A 19,879-nucleotide genomic window follows, 5' to 3' on the forward strand; every position below is an offset into this window, starting at 1 on the left:
TGATGGCTGTCATGGCAGCAACCAGGGGCGTAACTATAGCACCGCAGCCCCCGCGACCGCGGGGGGGTGCTGTGCACGTGCGGGCGCCGGGGGCCGCAGTGCTATAGTTACACCCCGCCGCCATCCCCCGCAGTCTTTACCTGTCAGTGTCTTCAGTACGCGCTGGTCCCGGCTCCCTTCTTCTGCTATGAGTACCACAACAAAATGTCCGCCCCCATTTAGCAGAACGTTCTCTGAAACTGTCTGCTGCATGGGGGCGGACATTTTGTGGTGGTCCTCCTAGCAGAAGAAGGGAGCCGGGACCAGCGCGTACTGAGCGTAGGTAAGACTGCGGGGGATGGGGGGGTTTGCATGGGTGGCGAGGCGGGGGTTGGTGCGGCGGGCGGGGGTTGGTGCGGCGGGGTGCGTGGGTGGGCGCCCTCCCTTTAACGGCGGGGGGTGCCCAAAAGCTAGTTACACCACTGGCAGCAACCCTCAGACTGAAAGGGATAGTTATTATCCCTTACCTGGACGACCTCCTGTTCAAGGCGGAGTTCCTCTTGGGTTGTGCGTCATGGGGCTACAGCAGAGCAGTTGTGCAGGGCTGCCACTTGGTCCTCTGTTCATACCTTTACCACATTTTACAGATTTCATGAGTTTGCGTCGGACGCTTTATTTGGACAGGCAGTGATGAAAACTGTTAGTCTGAGTGTACCCCCCCCCCCAAAGGGCCGGCTCGTGAACATCCCAAGGTTAGCTGTGTGACCAGGATGGATTTTTGTAAGAACTTACCGTTCGAACCCCTTTCTCTGAGTCCATCCTGGTGACACAGCGATCCTTCCCTACGCTCAGTAAGTTATACTGTCCATGTGATTGTCATGTTATGGTTATATGATTGTGCATGTAAGATGTTCAGGCACTGTACTCAGTTATGTATCCTAGTGTGCTTTAGAAGTTGAACTGAAGCATGAAGGGATGCAGAAGGGAGGAGCCTGCGTCCAAAGCGTCCAAAGACTTCAGCATAGGTGCCTTGGCTCCTGCGGATCCTCCTACATCCCAAGGTTAGCTGTGTCACCAGGATGGACAGAGGGCATTATTCAATGAGGCCAATTTGCCATGTTTCATGGCCAATTTGTGCTATTTTCACTGTGGAAGGTGATTTTTCGTGTCAGAAAGTGAATCACCCTATTCAACGTGCACTTTTCACAGTCTGCGAACAGTGAATGACGGACAATTCACCGTCTGATAGTCTCCACAATTCGCTGTGCAATTCGCTGTGGTTTTTCAATGTGATTCGCCGTGAGTGTATTCAATGAGAAGATGGCGAATTGCTTTCTAAGTGATTTTCGCTGTGTGTCACCGTGTAGCAATCGCCATCTTTTCATGGTGGAATGTGAACTTTTAAAATAATGCTATTTTTATTCATGTGCTTACAGCACATGAATATATATTTAATTGAAAAAATATATATATATATTCTTTTTACACATAACAGCCAGCAGGGGGCAGTGTTAGCGGCTCCTACCCGGTCCCCTGCTAGCTCTCCCGGGGGGCAGCTTGTGCTGCCTGGGTCCCAGGGAGCTCTCCTCCCACCCACATACATTCTGGGGCAGGCAGGGAGAATTCCATCTCTCTGCCTGCCGCCATCCCCCCCAGGGGTTAACATTCGCCGTCTGGGGCAGCGAGACCCCTGCGGCATTGAATACTGTGTCAGCGAGGGTTGGCAGCGAAGGCTCCAGCCCTCCAGAACACGGCGACTGTGCAGCGAATCCTAAACAGGATTCGCTGCACAACGCGATTAAAGTAATTGAATACTGCCCAGAGAAAGGGGTTCAAACGGTAAGTTCTTACGAAAATCCCCTTTTTTAACCCAAGATCATTATATATTTGAGCAATGCCAGCTTTCCCTTCCACCCACTGACACTCTTACAGCCTAATGCTCCATACAGTCACACTGGGGGCCTCGGCTAGATTTTGTGCACCGGCAACAGGACCCTTTGATTGACCATGTTCAGACCCCATTTAATGTCCGAAGCAGGTACCTTTCATTGCCGACAGAAGGTCCCTTTGATTGCTGGCAGCAGGCCCCCTTGATTACCAGAATTGGGAGCCTTTTAATACTGGTGGTGGGAACCTTAAAGTCAGTTAATTTTAAAATAAAAATCTTAAACGACAGGGTGTCACATGCCTTTGTGTGTGCCCCCTCCTCAAGAATCCACCACTGCTATCTGCAAATATTTTCTGCTGCAACGCTAGAATTGTGTCATTTTCAACATGGCTATACAACTAAACAAAATTTACATCTTAGGAAAATGAAAACTGGGAAACAGGGACATCTTGTGGCTCACCAGCATAGTACCCAAATATTATTTTTATAAGAAAGTGGTAACGCAGGGATAATTTGGGGGAAAATAATCAGATACATTTTTGCTTGTAGACAAACTACAATACTCAATTTGACCATGTAGCCTGAGTTAAATATACTCTGCTGGACCATCTATTAAGTGGCTGATAGAAAGTGGAATTCAATATAATAACATACAAATAATTGTAAGTTTTCCATTAATTATCAGATTACTCACATAACAAATTCCTCCAAGTTTCAGAAAATAAAATTATGTATGTATACACAACTATTGTAGGTTACACATTTCCTAACCTCTCCTATAGTAGCTAGGAAATGTGCTGTTTGCTTAAGTATTTACCAAAAATGTTTTCTAAAAATATGAATCCTATTACATACAGGTGTCACATTAAATAACAGGTCATACCACAAACTCTTTAATAATGGAAGTAACCAATATGAGGATATTGACACACAAGGAAGAAGCTATGAAATTAAATCCAAGAAAATAAAACTAGTTTCTCGTAGATTATTCTCATCTACAGATAAAAAGGAGTCCAGAGGTGAGCAAACACTTGTTACAGATCCTTCCAAATGCTACTTTTAATCTTTCCCCATGCTGTTCATATTGCCTGGGCTGTAAATAATGTAGTGCCACCCCACAGATTGCAGTGGTGGCTGGTTCCGCCCCCAAGGCCTGCTATGTCATTATGCCAGGCGCTCACTGTAATGTTTTTATTAGCAGTGCACGTGTCAGCACTTGGAGAGGTGCTTTTCAGTACTGAGGAGTGAGTCATTTTGTGGCAGGTGTTGTATGGAGTGAGGCATCAGCTGGCCTAGCGCAGCAACCAGGGGAGTCACCCAATGGAAGGGGGAGTGTGGGGGGGGGGGTTAGTACTGCCAGAGCACAAAATACAAATTAATAAAAAGTCACTGCAGTGCCACTTGGTTTGGACAGACAGCGGAGGTAGGTTATTAGAAATCAACTATTTGACTACCAGCCCAAAGAATGTGGTGTTCATTAATGTCGTCGTCCCTCATCCTTTTTGCCTAAGCTTATTCAAGAGCACAACTAGTGTTTTTCTTTTATTGCCATTAAGAGGCACTACTGTGTGGCATAATGTGTATATGGGTTTAAGTGCATGGTATGATGTTAATATGGAGTAATTACTGTGCTGTGTAATGTATATAAGGGTCTCTATTGTGTGGCATAAAGTGTATAAAGGGCACTGTGGCATAATGAGAATAAAGGATACTACTTGGTGGCATAGCATGAATAAAACATATTACTGTGTGGAATAATGTTATAAGAGAAACTAATGTGGACACACCTTTGAAAAAAAAAAGAGGATTATTCTGTGGGTGGCGGGAACAGTTTAAGTACTCAACAGGGACTAAATCGATAGGGGTGTGGCAGAGCCAGAGGTGGAACCAAGGTCATCCATCAAATACCATGTTCGTTTACTAATTTCCAATAATTATTTATTATTTTATTTATTAACAGTCTCTTATATAGCGCACATATATTCCACAGCGCTTTACAGAGATGTAATAATGTAAATTAGCCGAGTTTAACAGAACACAGTGCATATGGATATCTGACTTTGGAGCTTCTCAGTATTGATTTACTGCAACAGTGTTAAAGTCAAAATAGAAATGGTCTGAAGCTGCGTTGGCCACGATTCCAGCAAACCCCCTCCACCGCTGATCACCTGCAGCTCCCACTACCGCGGTCCCGGTGCCTTTAGTTGCAGTGGGAGCCACTGTCTACTGAGGCGTGCAGTAAGACTCCTATTGCACATGTTAAAAACAGGACAGACCATAGCAAAATATAATATGTATGCAGAGGTGTAGCTAAGTGCCTTGAGCAAGGGTATGTTTCACCCCATCCACTCCCCAGTAATTTTTACTACTTATAATAGTGCCCCTTACACATTATGCCACAAAAAACAATAATGCTTATTTCATATTATGCCACACACCTTCATGTCCATTACACATAGTGCTACACAGTAATTCTTATTACAGATTATATCACACACTGTAATCCCTATTACATATTATACCACACTTTGTAATGCCTATTACATATTATACCACACTGTAATGCCGCTAATACCATAATGTCCCTGAAGGTGCTGTTTACTTACATACTCATTGCCAGGGGTTTCCAGCTCGTTGCCAGGAGGTTATATGCTTGTTGCCAGAAAGTCACATGCTTGTTACCTGGGGGGTACATGCTTGTTGCCAGAGGGGATTACATGCTCCTTGTCAGAGGGGATTACATGCCGGGCTAGTGCTACCCACTTAGCACAGGCTGCAAATCAGGTAAGCACCGGCCCTGAAAGGCACTCCTTCCTCACCTATACTAGTGTTCCTGTGGGCTGCCGCAGCCTGCGTCTGTCAAAATATATTACAGGCAAGGAGCGAAGGGTACCACACCTAGATGTGTCATCATTGTTCCAAGGAGGCCGATGATAAACTTGGGCAAAATGCTGCAGTTAGCCCAGTCCCCAGTGGCGCATCAGGCTTTTGAATGACAGACAGGTCGGCACTAATAAACTGACTCAGACAGACAGCATGCTGGTGCCTTTCACTAAGCAGCAGTTTGCAGCTAACCCACTAGCAGCTTTCTACACCTAGAAATCTACCCCTAATTAGCGACAATTAGGTGAGTCCATTCCTTTTATGCCTTCAGGGAACGTAGCAGTCTCTGAGAGTCACAAGCAGCAAAGATAGTTACAGTACCATCCGCTTGAGTATGAAGCAGGATTGTTCCTCATTTATGGTAGGTGTTCTGAACCAGCAATGTTTTTGTCCCAGCTTTACTAGAGGAAATAGGTTGTGGCTTCTTAGGCTTTTTAAACCGCAATGATGATTGACTTTGCGAAATAAAAACTCTTTTTTTATACATCATATTCTTCTTCTGGGAATTTTTCAATGCACCCTATGTGTGAGGATTAAAGAACACAAGGAATTTTAAGGCAAAGATACCCAGATGTGCTTGGTTCCTGCTTTAGACATCGTGAGTGTGGTACGCCATCTGTATATGTCCTGATCCCTAAAAGATACCTTTATAAGTGTTTCCACATTCATTTGGATGTGAGTAATGGGCCCTACACACATAGCGATGTGTGCAGGGCTACCTAGCTATGCTAGGTTGGGCTGTGCTGCGCCGCTATCGCATAGCACACAGAGCTGACAGTCCACACACAGAGCGAGCTGTCAGCTCTGTGTTCTAAGCGAGCAGACAGCGCCAGTGTTCTCCGGTGGGAGAACCCTGCCGATGCCGAGATTGATGGACACTGTCCATCAATCTCGGCCAGCGATAAAGACGCGCGGGGCTGCACACTGCTGCTGATATAGCCCCCACACATACACCGATGTGAGGGCATTTGCTAAGCGACTTTGCCAAACTAATAAGCTTGTAACATCATGTATGCATGTGAGTAGAGGTACGCCCTGTCAAGTCTCTGATGACTAACATATGGAAAAGAAACCGTTACATGTTTTAACTTAATCATATACGTGTGATTGGGGTACGCCATCTGATCTACAGTCAAAAAGAAACAGAATAATAGCAAGATTACCAGTGTGATTTTATTCTGATACATTGTTGTTTCTCTATATCTCTCCCCATTGGGAACATCTACTGGATGCTGAACTGTTGAACTTTATTTTTCTTAGACACTTTCAAGATTCCGGATATATTCATGTTTCAGGATGATATGTATACATAAAAGGGGTAGTACATTTCTCCATATTTTTAGTGCACATTGATTTTGACACTTCCACTTTATTTTTATTATAGCGCTTTGAACTTTCGGGTGACTCATAACCACACCTTTCTATGTGGTAGGGAATATAGATTGTAAGATCCACCGGCGCAGGGACTGATGTGAATGTTCAAATATTCTCTGTAATGCACTTCGGAATCTCTGTGCGCTATATAAGACACTGTTAATAAATAAATAATTTCTTTCAAGAGCCAAGCCTCCTAGGATTACCCTCACCAAATCTTTTTTCTCATTATGGGCTAGATGTACTAAGCCTTGAAAAGTGATTAAATGGAAAGTGATAAACCACCAACCAATCAGCTCCTACCGGTCATTTTTCAAACACAGCCTGTGAAATGACATTGAGGATCTGATCTGATTGGCTGGTGGTTTATCACTCTCCATTTCATCACTTTTCAAGCTTAGTACATCTGGCCCGGGATGCATTTACAATCCCGGCGTTCAAAATCCCATCGCCAGAATCCCGACCGCCGAAATCCCGACACTTTCTCCCTTGTGGGTGTCCACGACACCCATAGAGGGAGAATAAATTAGTGTGCCGAGCGTAGCGAGCCCACAAGGGGGGGCGATCCACATCCCCCCCTTGTCGGGATTTTGAACGCCAGGATTCTGACCGCAGAACCAATCCCTCTGGGCCTACATGCAAGGGTCACTGCTGTGATCATCATGTGTTATGGTCACTGATGTGGGCATTATGTGCAAGAGGAAACCCACTTGTCCATACACTCTGCCTCTGCTGGACACCATTTGGACCCCACTCCACCTTCTGTCACCCACTCAATTCGGGGAGACCCCAAAAAACCTCCAGTGGCCGCGGACTCTATACCATCCATTCCGGGCCATCCAATAGAGAGGATTACATCCCCTTTATCATCACGAACCCATCACACCATTGCGCATTGGGGTTTACCACTGACTGTGCCTACAATAGGAGAACTGTCCGCCCCCCCCCCCCCCCCCAACATTGGACAAACCATAAATCTATCACTCCTCAGGGGGTCACACCACGGGAGATCACCTCCAGTGACCACGGAAAATTTCAGCTTCCAAGTCACCCACTAGAGAGGACCTTACCAGGATACATCTGGTGTACAAGAAACCTACACCCCTGGTTCAAAAGGCACATCATCACCTCCTGTAACTTTGGAGAAGAAATAATTGTGGACAAAACCCACCCCAACTGGAGTGTTAACAGAAGGACTCACTGCCACCAGCACTCATAACACTGTGCATGGAGTGGTAAATATAAACAGCATGCAGAGTGGTTTTTAATTCCATTTATTTTATCTTATGTGAAATTTCATGTACCCCCTATCCCCTTTTATACTGTATACTCAGTTTGTTTTAATGTATATTCATTAAATAATTTTTAAGGATCATCCAATCCTTTAAACTTTGTTTTATTACAATCAAGCGCTGCCACGGAACCACGTGTTCCACCCCCTTTTTTCCATTGTATTCTTTATCGGGCTTAACTAGCACGTTAGTGCAGCGGCTACCATAATAAAACAGCAAATATTTTGCACCCCCTAAAGGATACCCCCACACTGTACCCACCACACTCTTTTCTTATTATGTGCAAGGGGCACTGCTGTGGTCATTTTGTGCAAGGGGCACTACTGTGTTCAAAATGAAGAGGCATTATGTGAGGGGGTACTACTCATTTTGTATAATGTAGTGTACACATGGCTCAATTTTGTCTATTTTTCTATTTGATTTTGCTTATTTAAGCAAAATGTAATCAAAATCAAACACATGTTATCCCGATGCACAGCCCTGCGGCATTGAAATCGAATAAAAAAATAGACTGTGCAGGCAAGACTATGTAGTACAGATCAGTGCTATATAGTCTAAATCAAATGTTTACACCGCACCCTGCTATTGGATCCCAATTGAATCAAGATTGAATGGAAAGTAAATTGCACCGTGTATATGCTACTTAACCCATTTGCAAAATAGGTTTGAAAATTGCCAAGCAAACATTTTTATTCATCATAATGACCTGTAATATTTACCTTATAGAGGATATATAATCTTTTTTTACACAACATTTTTTATTTGAATTTATGTAATAAATGTGAGCGATGTTGTCTTATTTAGCGAATATTGTGCGCATCTCTCACAGATGTTGCCACTCAAAGGGTTAATCAGAATTACTATACACTAATCTTCATTATGTGTAATTGGCACTATTCTGGATATTATGTCTAAGCAGCATTATTGTGGGCAGTTTGTGTAACCTGCACTACTCTGGGCATTATGTGTAAGCAGCATTAGGCCTAGATGTGTTAAAGGCACTACTACTGATGGCATTATGCATAAGGAACACTACTACTGTGGGCATTATGTGTATAAGGGGTAGTACAGTCTGAAGTAACAATATCAGTGGTCATTCTAGCACCTTACATCTTTTAAACCCGTGCAATATGTCTTCCATGCCTAGGATGTTGCGCTCTGCTGTTCTGGTCTGCATATCAGTGCAGAAATACAGACCGCACTGTGCAAGAAGCACCACAGCAGATAGCAACACCCCAGCAAGGAAAAGGAACTGCACAGGTTTTAAAAGATACAGGGTGCTAGAATGAACACTAAATAATGTGCTCTACCTGGGTGTCGTCGTGTGAATAAGGGGCACACCCCTTGTGAAAACACCCCCCTTTCTGTGACATGTGCCTCTAGCATGCCCTGTCTTTTAAAGGCTTGCCCTGGCTTCTGTCCTCTGCAGCTGCAATGGAGGAGAGGGGTCCAGCAGTGTGCCCTCTCTCCACCTTTGCTCCTGGAGCTAGCACTCCACTGGAGCCATCCTCTACGCCCCTGTATATATGACACACACGTATATGTATGTATATATATATATATATATATATATATATACACACACTCCAAATAAAGATGTCACTCCGGGTCTTTTTGTAAAGTGCAAAAAAGATTTACTGTGGTCTACGCCGTTTTGGGACTAGCCCGTCTTCAGGACATGCACATACACATGCACATATATATATATATATATATATATATATATATATATATATATATATATATATATAGTAGAGAGAATAGAGAGCGCCAAAGATTTCCACCACCTTAAGTATAGTGTTCGAGTCAAGTATGTAAATGATCAGAACATTTTTTTGAAAGATTAACATATTTTATTAAAACGTTTATGATAAAAACGTGTGGTGTCTCAGTTCTTTTGAAGACGGATATAACCCAACGCGTTTCGTCTTTAGAAAGACTTCATCAGGGGTTTTAAAATAGACACAATGGAAGAATACAAGGGGATGCCTCAAATATTTTCAAAATGTATGATGGAACTCAATAAAATAGAGGTCGCAATCTTGAATGTGTGTCGACTTAAAAAGTTTTAAGGGTCCTTGTGAGATAAGGATAATTTGGTCCCAAATTCTTCTAGATGTGAAGAATCTTCAAAAAAATTATCGATTCAACAAATGCCCAATGATAGAGGTTTGATTAAAACCGGACTGAGTGGAACAGGATCGGATGCACGGTCTACGTGGTCAACCGACCGTAATTTCTTCCAGATGTTGTCTAGGGTGGACACGGTGGTATAGATGGGACTGAGTCCGCATAGAATGGAGTTGCTATAAAGTCACCTATATGGTGGCTTTTTTCTATAGTGATTCTTCCAGATGTAATCTAGGGTAGACAAGCTGGTGTAGATAAAACTACTTCCACAAAGACAGACGCTGCTGCAAAAACACTTGTATAATGGCTTTGTGCAACAGTAGTTCTGTATAAAAGTATCAGAAGGGGCATCAGCAACGTCCAATGTATATATATAAACCTTTTATTCTGGACATTGATAATACATAAATCAAGGTAATTTACAGGATCTAGGTACACAATTATGTTTTTGACTGCTTTACTAAGCACCAGTCTTGTGAACCAGCTTTTTTAATGTGTGGGCTAAAAGTACAGTTACTTTGAAAGAGAATATACTGTATGGAGCAAGCAGGGTTGTAGCAGTAAATAAAATCATTGGTGTAAATATTATGATTTTTATTTCTATTTCACAATCGAAAGGGGCGAAGTGAGATTATAATAATGTATTGATTGAAACAAAGAGGATATTTAAAATATAAGCCTACCGAGGTTACATTAAATTATACATGGACAATGCAATGGCTGTACAGAACAGATCTTATTTTAGTAGTGAGGATGAAACTGCAGGATGTGGCTCCCGGAATGTTTTTGGAAAAGTGCTGTATTCAAATTAATACACACCAAGCGTAAGGAACAGCATAAAGATCTGGATTACAAACTATAGGGGTTATTCTGAGTCACTCGGAATGGAACAATCACTCTCTAATGGACAAAACCATATGCACTGCAGGTGGGGCTGATGTAACATGTGCAGATAGACTTCGATTTGGGTGGGGTGTGTACTTCAAACTGAAATCTATACTGCAGTGTAAAAATAAAGCAGCCAGTATTTACCCTGCACAGAAACAATAAAACACCCACATCCATAGGCGTGCGCACAGGGGGTGCCGGGGGTGCACAGGCACCTCCAAATGAGAGGCACCCCCATCACAATTTTAGCCAGTACCGGAAAGCGGAGCAGGACTGGCCGCAGTGACAGACGGCAGAGCTGCAGCAGCATACACACTACACTACTACATCTATATTGAGGACCCTGGCTGCCTGTAGGGGGAGCAGCTGAAGTGCACAGCTGAGTCCTCGGCTCTCACAGGAATTTCTTAGCAGCGATGGCTGGGTGAGGAGGACTTCCTGGTGATTGAAATGTGCAGGTGTGCTGCTTTTAGGAGGTGCTGGATCAGGGGGGTTTTTTATATGCAGGGTTCGCAAAAACGCGCTATATCGCGTATTTTACCCGAAAACGGTCCCCGGGGACTCAGATTTTAAAACTAAAGGGGTCCCCGAGGACGCGCTGTACTAAACATGTGAGCCGCCGCCGTGAGCCACTGCGAGCCAATCACAGCAGCGGCCGCGGGGACCCAATCATTGAATAGAGGCCGCCCGACAGCCAATCTCTGTAGGTTTTGCTGCGCACACCATAAAGCCGCGCGCCCTGCATTTTGAGAGCACGAGCAGGTTACCGAGTCACTGTGCGTCCCCCTCCCGCCATGTAAGTTCATTCCGCTGCTGAGAGCGGGGGGGGGGGGGCGACAGGATGGGATGCTGTAACAGCCGCTCTCAGCAGAGTAGATGAGCAGGCTGTCAGGGTGGTGGGGGACTGGATGTGGCTAAAGCAACGAGCAGGGTGTCAGCTATTCCAGCCACATCCAGTCCCCCGCCGCGCTGATAGCCCGCTCACCTACTCTGCTGAGCAGCATGTCGACATGTTTTCCAGCCTTTGGGAAACGACACCCCCCTCCCCGTGGCAACAAGCAAAAAATGCCCCCCCTCCACTGTGGCAACGAACCTAAAATGCTACCCCACCTCATGGGGCAACCAGCATAAAATGCCCCCCCCCCCCCCCCCCCAGCATATAACCCCTGCAAGGAGCATAAAACGCCTAGCAACAAGAATGTAGGTAAGCAGCACTTATTTTGCTATAATAAATACTGTAAATAAAAATCACTGTACTGTAATGTGTACTGGGCATAACGGTGTGCGCTGTAATGTGTACTGGGCATTACTTGTGTACTATAATGCGTACTGGGCATAACGGTGTGTGCAATAATGTGTACTGGGCATAACGGTGTGTGCTATAATGTGTACTGGGCATAACAGTGTTTGCTATAATGTGTACTGGGCATAACAGTGTTTGCTATAATGTGTACTGGGCATAACAGTGTTTGCTATAATGTGTACTGGGCATAACGGTGTGCGCTGTAATGTGTACTGGGCATAACGGCGTGTGCTATAATGTGTATTGGGCATAACGGCGTGTGCTATAATGTGTATTGGGCATAACGGTGTGCGCTGTAATGTGTACTGGGCATTACGGTGTGTACTATAATGTATACTGGGCATTACGGTGTGTGCTATAATGTGTACTGGGCATAACGGTGTGTTCTATAATGTGTACTGGGCATTGCGGTGTGTGCTATAATGTGTACTGGGCATAACGGTGTGTGCTGTAAGGTGTTCTGGGCATTACGGTGTGTGCTGTAATGTGTACTGGGCATATCGGTGTGTGCTGTAATGTGTACTGGGCATAGCGGTGTGTGCTGTAATGTGTACTGGGCATTACGGTGTGTGCTGTAATGTGTACTGGGCATAGCGGTGTGTGCTGTAATGTGTACTGGGCATAGCGGTGTGTGCTGTAATGTGTACTGGGCATTGCGGTGTGTGCTGTAATGTGTACTGGGCATTACGGTGTGTGCTGTAATGTGTACTGGGCATAACGGTGTGTGCTGTAATGTGTACTGGGCATAACGGTGTGTGCTATAATGTGTACTTGGCATTACGGTGTGTGCTGTAAAGTGTACTGGACATTACTGTATGTGCTGTAATGTGTACTACTATGTGACCACACCACTTCCCCCCCAAAAACATGCCCTAAAATTTTACTGCGCGCCTACGGCGCGCAGTGTCCCTGTTTTCATGTTTATGTCGTTTCCAGTATATATGTATCTTTATGCGAGTGTGCCAATTGATACTTCCCCCCTGTCCCACATGTGCCATGCTGGGGAGAAGGGGAGAGGAGGCTTTATTCCGTTGGGACCCAGAAAAGGTCCAGTAGGACCCCAATTTTTAGATGTGAAGGGTCCCCGGGACCCACTTTTTTGGGTGGTTTTCGCGAACACTGTATATGGGCAGTTTATTTTAGCGTGAGGGGGGTGGGTAGGTATAAAAAGTTGAGGTTATATTTGTTTGTTATGATGCTGGCTGCTTTTTATTGTGTGATGTATTGGCAGATGATCTATGTAATAGTGCTCTGTGGTTGTTCTGCTGGCTTTCAGTATGTATACTATGTGTGTACATGTGTGGGCTGTGTATATGTATACTGTGTCTGCATAGAAGAGTTGTGTGTGTATGTATATATATTATACTGTGCGTGTGCATACTGCATGGGGGCTGTGTACATGTATACTATGTGTGTGGAGGTTCTGTATGTGTATACTACGTGTGTGTGGGGGGGGGGACTGTGTGTGTGTATAGGGGGTCTGTATATGTATACTATGTGTGTGGGGGGCTCTGTATGTACATACATGTGTCTGTTTGTGCATAGGGGGCTGTGTATACAGTATGTATACTATGTGCGGCGGGGGGGGTGCTGTGTGTGTACACTATGATTGTGTATGTAGAATGTGTGTGTGTGTGTGTGTATGTATGCTATGTGTATTTATACTGTGTGTGTCGGCTGTGTGTATGTATACTGTGTGTTATACTTGCCTACAGTCCTAGAATGGATAGAAGGCTCATAAAAATTGGGCACCATTCCTGGCCTCCCGCAAGGGTAGGCAAGTCTCCCAGAGCTTTATGTACTGTATGTATGCTTTGTCGGTAACATGTTGTGATGTTATTTCAGTATTAAAGTGTGTGTGTATGAACGGAAACCCCCTCACAAGAATCCTGCGTTTGCAACTGGGTACTAGGGGTAAAGTGTCCCAGGCCCTGCCACTCTGAAGAGAGGGGAGGGCACGGGCTGCTGTACTTGAAACGCTGCAGCCTCCTTCCCTTTTTAACCGTTGGCTGGATGCTGCTGCCGCTGACAAGTAAAGTAGATTCAGTGTGCGGCGTGCAGCATATGGGCAGCGGCTCAAAAGGGAATTAGGCTGCTGCGGCTCCGGTGGGCGAGAATGCAGTTTAAAAGGGAAGGAGGTTGCGGCTCCGACAGGCATCTGATAAGAAGAGTGCCCATCGCTACCCGGAACTATGGATTCTGGGAGCGCTATTCTGCCGTGCGCACCCCCAGAAATGAGCATGAAACTCCCACTGTCAACAAGAATTTAACTACCCCCTTCCCAGGAAGCATGAAACCCATGGTAAAAAGAATGTAACCCCTGACAAGGAGCATTTCACACCCCTTTCCCCACTGGCAATGAGCATGAGACCCCTGGAAAGGAGCATGTAGCACAGGGCAACAAGATGTAACCCCTGGCAACCTGCATGTAACCCCTGGCATCGAGCAAGAAATCCCTTGCATCAAGCATGTAACATCTAGCAACGAGCATGTAGGTAAGCCGCAGTTGTGTGGCATAATATGTAATAGGCATTACGACGTGTGTGTGGCATTACGACGTGTTGTATAATATGTAATGGCCATTATGGTGTGTGGCATAATGTATAATGGTCATAACGTGTGTCAAATAATGTGTAATGGACATTATGGTGTGTAGAATTATGTGTGATGCCCATTATGTTGAGTGGCATTATGTGGGATGGGCATTACTGTGCATGGCATTGTGTCTAATGGCATTACAGTGTGTGTCATTTTGTGTAATAATAGGCGGTGATGAACACGCCCCTGGAATGGTGCACCCCCTAAGAAAATGGGCTGCGCACGCCTATGCCCACATCTAACTCCCTCTGCACATGTTACATCAGCTCCACCTGCAGTGCATATGGTTTTGTCCATTGGAGAGTGATTGTGCCTTTCCGAGTGAATCTGAATAACCGCCTACCATAGGGAAGTTTATTGATGTAGATTTCTTTAGTGAAGAGCAGATAAGGGGGCTTAAGGGTTTAATCAGGCAAAAGGTCTTGATTTACCTTGATTATATAACGTTGTTTTTTTTTTTTTTCCACATGCTTGAAATTAAATGGGGGGGGGGCAAGAAGAAGGAAAGGGATCTGGTGTAGGTAGATAATAGATTTGTGTGTCTTCTCCCTATGTATGGGGAAAGAGTATTTCTGCGCTTTTAAGCAGCTCAATATAGATACACTAATACAATATGGAAAAATGTATTAAGCGCTTGTTAAATATGTAATATATCTGAAAAATATGGAAAGGTGCAGTATGATAAAATAACATGTGACATGCCGTTTATTAAAAGTTAAATAAAATCATATAGCCTTGAATGATTTGTTTACAGATCCTTTCTAGGAGAATTTGGGGTAGGTATTCTGAGGTGCCTTTTTGCCGTGATGGTTTTTGGGGGAGGCAGTTCCGTTTCTCTGAAAGTACAACTGTGGGAGGCAATATACTATCTGTCCCTATCTATTACCTTCTTGCAGTTTTCCTTCTCCGTCTACGGATTTCCTCCTGCCGTAGCGCTCACTCGATCATGATCCTTGACAAAGAAGCCTGGTGCTTTGAAACGCGTTGGATGACAAGAGAGAAGCCGCCGCAAGTCTGCAGAGCCGCAAAACACGCTACACGGAAGCTACAACCCGAACTTCCGGTATCGAGTGAGCGCTACGGCAGGAGGAAATCCGTGGACGAAGAAGGAAAACTGCAAGAAGGTAATAGATAGGGACAGATAGTATATTGCCTCCCACAGTTGTACTTTCAGAGAAACGGAACTACCTCCCCAAAAACCATCACGGCAAAATGGCACCTCAGAATATCTACCCCAAATTCTCCTAGAAAGGAGCTGTAAACAAATCAGTCAAGGCTATATGATTTTATTTATGTTTTAATAAACGGCATGTCACATGTTATTTTATCATACTGCACCATTCCATATTTTTCAGATATATTACATATTTAACAAGCGCTTAATTAATTTTTCCATATTGTCCAAAGAAGCGACCACCAGTACTCATGTAATCACGCAAGTTACTAGAGCAAAAGTAACACCGATGGCTAATTAGGCAGGAGGTGACATAAATCACCGAAGGGCTATCATGCTGCAGGCTAGGAAACAGTTAATGAAGGGACAGTGTGCTGCGTCTGGCAGCCAATGGGTGCAAGGGGAGGAGTAGAGGGTTAGAAGGGTCTTGTGACCAGGGAGTTTCAAATTTATAGTCTTCACACTGCAATGATCTCCATTTACTGTTTCGATAGAAGTTATATCTGTAGTAGAAGTATGTATGCAGAGTCAGTGTGCAGTGAACATGAGTGTTTATACTAGAGTGCCTGGATATGTTATATCTAAATATTACTAGAGTAGCTGTAGAAGAAAATTGGTATATATTATTTTTAAATAGTATGTGTATTTTCTGTGTATGTTCAGCTTCAGGAAGTGTGTCCACCGTGTCTGGGATTGATGTTTCCACAATGGATAATGATACTTGGGATGGAAGTGAATCTAATGTTGGTATGATGTGCCAGAAAATCAGCAAGGAATTCACCAGAAAAATTCAGGTATTCTTTTTTTATTATTTATGCGTAAATCAAGTGTCGGACTGAGGCATAACGGGCCTACTCGGGGGAATGCAGCGGCAAAGCTTTAGTGAATAAGTACATGGTCTGGGGCCCCTTGAAAAAAAATAAAAAAAATTTCGAATGAAAATTCGTTTAACACGAATTGAAACGTTAAGCAAACTGCTGTCTCCGTGAGTTTATTGACCTATGCTGCGAGTGCCGCCATCCCCCTGAATCTATCTACGCTTTTGCACACAGGAAGGCACCCAGGTTACACTCACTAAAGGAGTGGAGTGCCGACGCCGATCTACTACATATATATATATATATATACTCGCCAAATGGTGGTATAGCGCCTAAAATTCTTTTCTCAATTCACCAGTCCACATGTTCCATAAAATGTTCATGAAATAAATGAGGATAATTTTCCAAAAGTGTTCTTTATTTGTTCCCTCAAAGGCAATATAAACAAAGTCCCAACGCATTTAGTCTTACAAAGCCTTCATCGGGGGAAACCATTTATAATCTTTCTACAACTTCATGATTCTAGTGAATTAGCTTCTGAAAAGCTATCATGAGTATATGAATTCCTAGAATTTTAGGAACACAGATAACTATCCGCCTATGGTAGTTAGAGGTGGATACCTCATCAATAAAAGTATTTTTATATAAATCAACCGGATTGCTTAAAATAATAGGAATAATTCAATGGACTATCCTGTGTATCTGATATTGGACCAGTTCTTATAAATAAAAATCAAGAACGTCCTAAATTAATGTCAGTGGTTGAAAGCTCCTATGAGAGCTTCTATATCCTGCAGGGTCAGCCACTGGTGCTATACCACCATTTGGGGAGTATATTGTGGTTATCGTTCCCTAGCCCTCAGGAAACCTGGTGGGCAAGCAGCCGAAATTGTATTTGTTAATTTTAGTTGTAAATGTATATATATATATATGGTACTATTTACCTAGAAGGGCGCCCACGATTTTGATCGTGGGCATCGTAAGGAAAAAAAAATCGTGTCGGTCGCATCGCATGCGACCGACGCGATGACCGCGATTTCCCATAGGGAACAATGTTAAATGTCCCACTTGACCCGATTTCCCATAGCGAACAATGTTAAATGTCCCTATTGACCCGATTTTCCATAGGAAACAATGTTAAATGGCCCACAGAGGCCAAATAGGCACCCTGAAGTGTGAAATGGCCCCCCCAATTGTTAACGCCACCCCACGATCAACGTCAACCCGAAGCGTGGCGAGCCCGCGTCCTACGACCTTTTCATACCCCCACTATCCACGTCGGTGTGGAGTTGAGAACCGAAAGTGTGGCGAGCGCAGCGAGCCACCGAGCCCGAAGCGTGGCGAGCGGACGCGGACACCTGTGAAGCCCGCGAGGGGATGCGTATACCTGTGAAGGTGTCTGCGTCCCCTCGCGGGGCTCGCTGCGCTCGCCACGCTTCGGGCTCGGTGGCTTGCTGCGCTCGCCACACTTTCTATTCTCAACTCCACGCCGACGTGGATAGTGGGGGTATGAAAAGGTTGGAGGACGCGTACCGCCGCCCCTCGCGCGCTCGCCACGCTTCGGGCTGAAGTTGATCGTGGGGTGGCGTTAACAATTGGGGGGGACATTTCACACTTCAGGGTGCCTTTTTGGCCTCTGTGGGCCATTTAACATTGTTCCCTATGGAAAATCGGGTCAATTGGGACATTTAACATTGTTCCCTATGGGAAATCGGGTCAATTGGGACATTTAACATTGTTCCCTATGGGAAATCGCGGTCATCGCCTCGGTCGCATCGCATGCGATTTTTTAGTGCATGCGATGCCCGCGATGGGCGCCCTTCTAGGTAAAGAGTACTATATATATATATATAGATAGATAGATAGATAGATAGATAGATAGAGAGAGAGAGGAGATCGCGGCACTCGGGACTGACATGCAATGAATCGACTGGAGCCAAATAATTTGGTTGACGTTTCAGCCTTTTTAATCAAGGCTTTTTTCAAAACAGCTTACATGCTGAAACGTCAACCAAATTATTTGGCTCCAGTCGATTCATTGCACGTCAGTCCCGAGTGCCGCGATCTCCTCCTCCATTCATTCCGGGTCCTACCACGGCAGGTCCCATCCGAGGGCATCGGGCAGCTCATCAGCTTAGGAATCGAGTGGCAGCACCCTTCCAATATATATATATATATATATATATTTATATTTATATATATATATATATATATATATATATATTTATATATATATATATATATATATATATATATATATATATATATATATATATACACATACATACATACATAATAGAGGGGGCTTGGCACCAACCATAATAAACTAACTCACCTTAATATACAAATAATCAAATAAATAATAGGGTATTAGTTCATTAATTGATCAATGCATTTAAGCGTGCAGCCCATCGCCAAGGGACCTCATATCACTGCAAGTCCTAACAATTAAGAACCTGGCAACTGCTAACACATTATAGCTAAAATTAGCATGTGCTTTTTTTCTGGTTTAGCACTCATCTGCCAAATACCTTATGGATTTTAAAGGTGAGACAATCCCCAACACAACTCCTGAATTAGTACTAAGGGGGAAGCTGTTGTCACAGATTTCGGATAAATAAGCTTACCTGGGGTGCATGAGAAGCTAGTGCGGTGGTATCCTGTATCTATATATGTGGGTTAATTTTTAATTTACCATTCTGCGATCATAGCTTTCTCATGCATTGTGGGACTCCATCTGACTGATTTCATCCAATTGATTTTTGACTAGCACATCTCGAGATGACATGCACTGATTGTTATACAGATGTATCCTCATACATCTAGTCTCAGTACACCATGTACCGCAAGATGTCTGGTGTGAGTGAGCAGTCAGTTCCCGTACAACTTCAACATTGAGCGTCTTTTTGTTGTTGCCAGAAATACATCTTATTTGCATCGCTATGTGAATAAGACACAATGCTGACCTTGCTGCTTAAAATGATTCGAGGCATGCCTATATTCTGTGTGGGACTGAGTGTATTAGCATACAAAATGCTCCATTATAGTGATTTCTTGGAAAACACTATAACGTACCATTTCACATTTTAGTTACAAAAAAATGCGTGAGGGGGTGCTGGGGGCCGTGAATCGCGGAGGGGGAGGCGTGAATTGTGGGAAGGGGGTCGCGGGGGTCCGCGAATTGCAGGAAGGGGGGTTGTGGGGGTCCATGAATTGCGGGAGGGGGGGCCGCGAATTGCTAGAGGGGGTCACGGGGTCAACGAATCGTGGGAGGGTGGGAGATCACGAGGGTGTGAATTGCAGGAAGGGGGGTCAAAGGGGTCCGCGAATTGCGGGGGGGTTGTGGGGGTCCGTGAATTGCTGGAGGGGGGTGGCGGAAGTCCGCGAATCGCGTGAGGGAGGGGTGTCGTGAATCGCGTGGGGGGGCTGAATCATGGGAGGGGGGGTCGCAGGGTCCATGAATCGCGTGGGGGGGCAGTGGGGGTCCGTGTATCGTGGGGGGGGGGTCACCTGGTGGCTTTGGCGTAATGGTGGATGGTGGGCGTGTACTGT

At 44.6% G+C, this 19,879-nt stretch overlaps 1 protein-coding gene across 1 annotated transcript in view; it reads left to right on the forward strand.

Annotated features, from left to right (window-relative positions):
- Positions 1-19,879, forward strand: part of SYCP2 (synaptonemal complex protein 2) — a 113,043-nt gene that overhangs the window by 71,619 nt on the left and 21,545 nt on the right. The window contains exons 15-16 of the mRNA XM_083150084.1: positions 2,725-2,886; positions 16,173-16,303. Of these exons, the coding sequence (XP_083006210.1) occupies positions 2,725-2,886; positions 16,173-16,303 (293 nt within the window). The remainder of the gene's footprint in view (positions 1-2,724; positions 2,887-16,172; positions 16,304-19,879) is intronic.

The sequence above is a fragment of the Crinia signifera genome, chromosome 6, assembly GCF_055691185.1.
Source record: "Crinia signifera chromosome 6, ASM5569118v1, whole genome shotgun sequence".
Taxonomy (NCBI): domain Eukaryota; kingdom Metazoa; phylum Chordata; class Amphibia; order Anura; family Myobatrachidae; genus Crinia; species Crinia signifera.